The 1,325-nt window shown below is 41.3% G+C and overlaps 1 protein-coding gene across 3 annotated transcripts in view; it reads right to left on the bottom strand.

The window, feature by feature from the left end:
- Positions 1–224: 224 nt before the first annotated feature.
- Positions 225–1,325, bottom strand: part of LOC107695703 (RNA-binding protein with serine-rich domain 1) — a 7,588-nt gene continuing 6,487 nt past the window's right edge. For all 3 annotated transcript variants that reach the window (XM_016495724.1, XM_016495723.1, XM_016495722.1), the window contains exons 6-7: positions 1,098–1,239; positions 225–821 (exon numbers count right to left, since the gene is read on the bottom strand). In XM_016495724.1, the coding sequence (XP_016351210.1) occupies positions 716–821; positions 1,098–1,239 (248 nt within the window). In that variant the 3' untranslated portion in view covers positions 225–715. The remainder of the gene's footprint in view (positions 822–1,097; positions 1,240–1,325) is intronic.

Consider the following 1,325-nt stretch of genomic DNA (forward strand, 5'->3'; position numbering starts at 1 on the left):
ATGAGATACACAACATAAAGCCTTTTCTTTTACATTTTCTATAAAAGGTTCATTAAACTATTCCATTAATAAACATATGCTGTTCTGACTATGATTTCATATTTCAGGCTTTGCAAGGTTAAAAGAACTGAACATTTAGGAAAACATCTCCATTTGGGTTTTTAAGGAATAAAGTCATAAAGGTTTGGAGCAACATAAGGGTGAGAAAATGACAGCATTGAGGATTTTTGTTGTTAAACTGGTTTATTGATTTTCCGTTTTCAATCTTACAGATCATTCGATTTTACGGGATTAGAAGGCGATCATGAGAGATTAATTTTGTGGAACCGCTAATGTAACCAACAAAAGCAATTCAGTGAGCAAATGTTAACTTTTGGATAAAAGTTCTGATTTTTAATAATAAACAAACAAAACAAACCAGTAAACAAACCAGTAAAAAGCTGGATTTCTCAAAACAAAAGCACATTACAAAAAGAAGAAAAAAAAATATCACAGTAAAATGGAGCATCTAGCACAAACCCAGTGAGTGTACAAACCCAGAAGCAATAAAAACCAAACACATCCACCCTAACATCGATGTTACAAGACAGGGCTTTTACGTACAATCCTGAGGTACTAGAGAAAAGGGAAAACAATTGGACTATTTATCTGTCATTTCCAACTAAAATATGAGCTGGCCAAAAACACAAGCCACTCGTGAGAATGGAGCATCTCGCTAACGGGATGAGTTGGAACTGGAGCGGGAGCGATGTCGCCTGCGACCCGGAGACCTGGAGCGAGAACGTCTCCTCACTGGCGAGCGTCGCCGTGGAGACCGAGACCTGCGGAAAGGACGAACTGTCAGCTCTGGCAAAGATAAATCACAGACGATCACGCGCTAATTACCTGATAAGACACATAAAAGGAAGTCTGTCTACTCTGTGAAGCACGAGGACAAATAAACAGAAATGCGAGGTGAAAGGACAGATCGGACATTCGCAAACAGTGTGACTGAAATAAAATTTAGGTCTGTGAGAGAATTGGATGGATTGGTTCCCATCGACCTGCACAGAAAACACAGCATGCCAGTAGGACTAAAATACATTAGAAAAGCCAACCTTCTCCTCATGCGAGGCGGCGTGCGGCGCCACATGGGAGGCGGAGGAGGCATTCGGCGCGGAGGAGATGGTCTTCTCGGGACAGGTCGTATCCTCTGGGCCAGGACAGCCGTGGCTGTGATTTCCTGACCGTCGATCTGACCTGAGGACAGTAATAGAGTATTAAAAATCCCTTACAGTGAACTAAACTGCAGTCACCTGATCGGTTTTTTTTAAGTATTTTTTTTT

This window comes from Sinocyclocheilus anshuiensis, unplaced genomic scaffold (assembly GCF_001515605.1).
Source record: "Sinocyclocheilus anshuiensis isolate Anshui unplaced genomic scaffold, SAMN03320099.WGS_v1.1 scaffold1075, whole genome shotgun sequence".
Lineage (NCBI taxonomy): Eukaryota > Metazoa > Chordata > Actinopteri > Cypriniformes > Cyprinidae > Sinocyclocheilus > Sinocyclocheilus anshuiensis.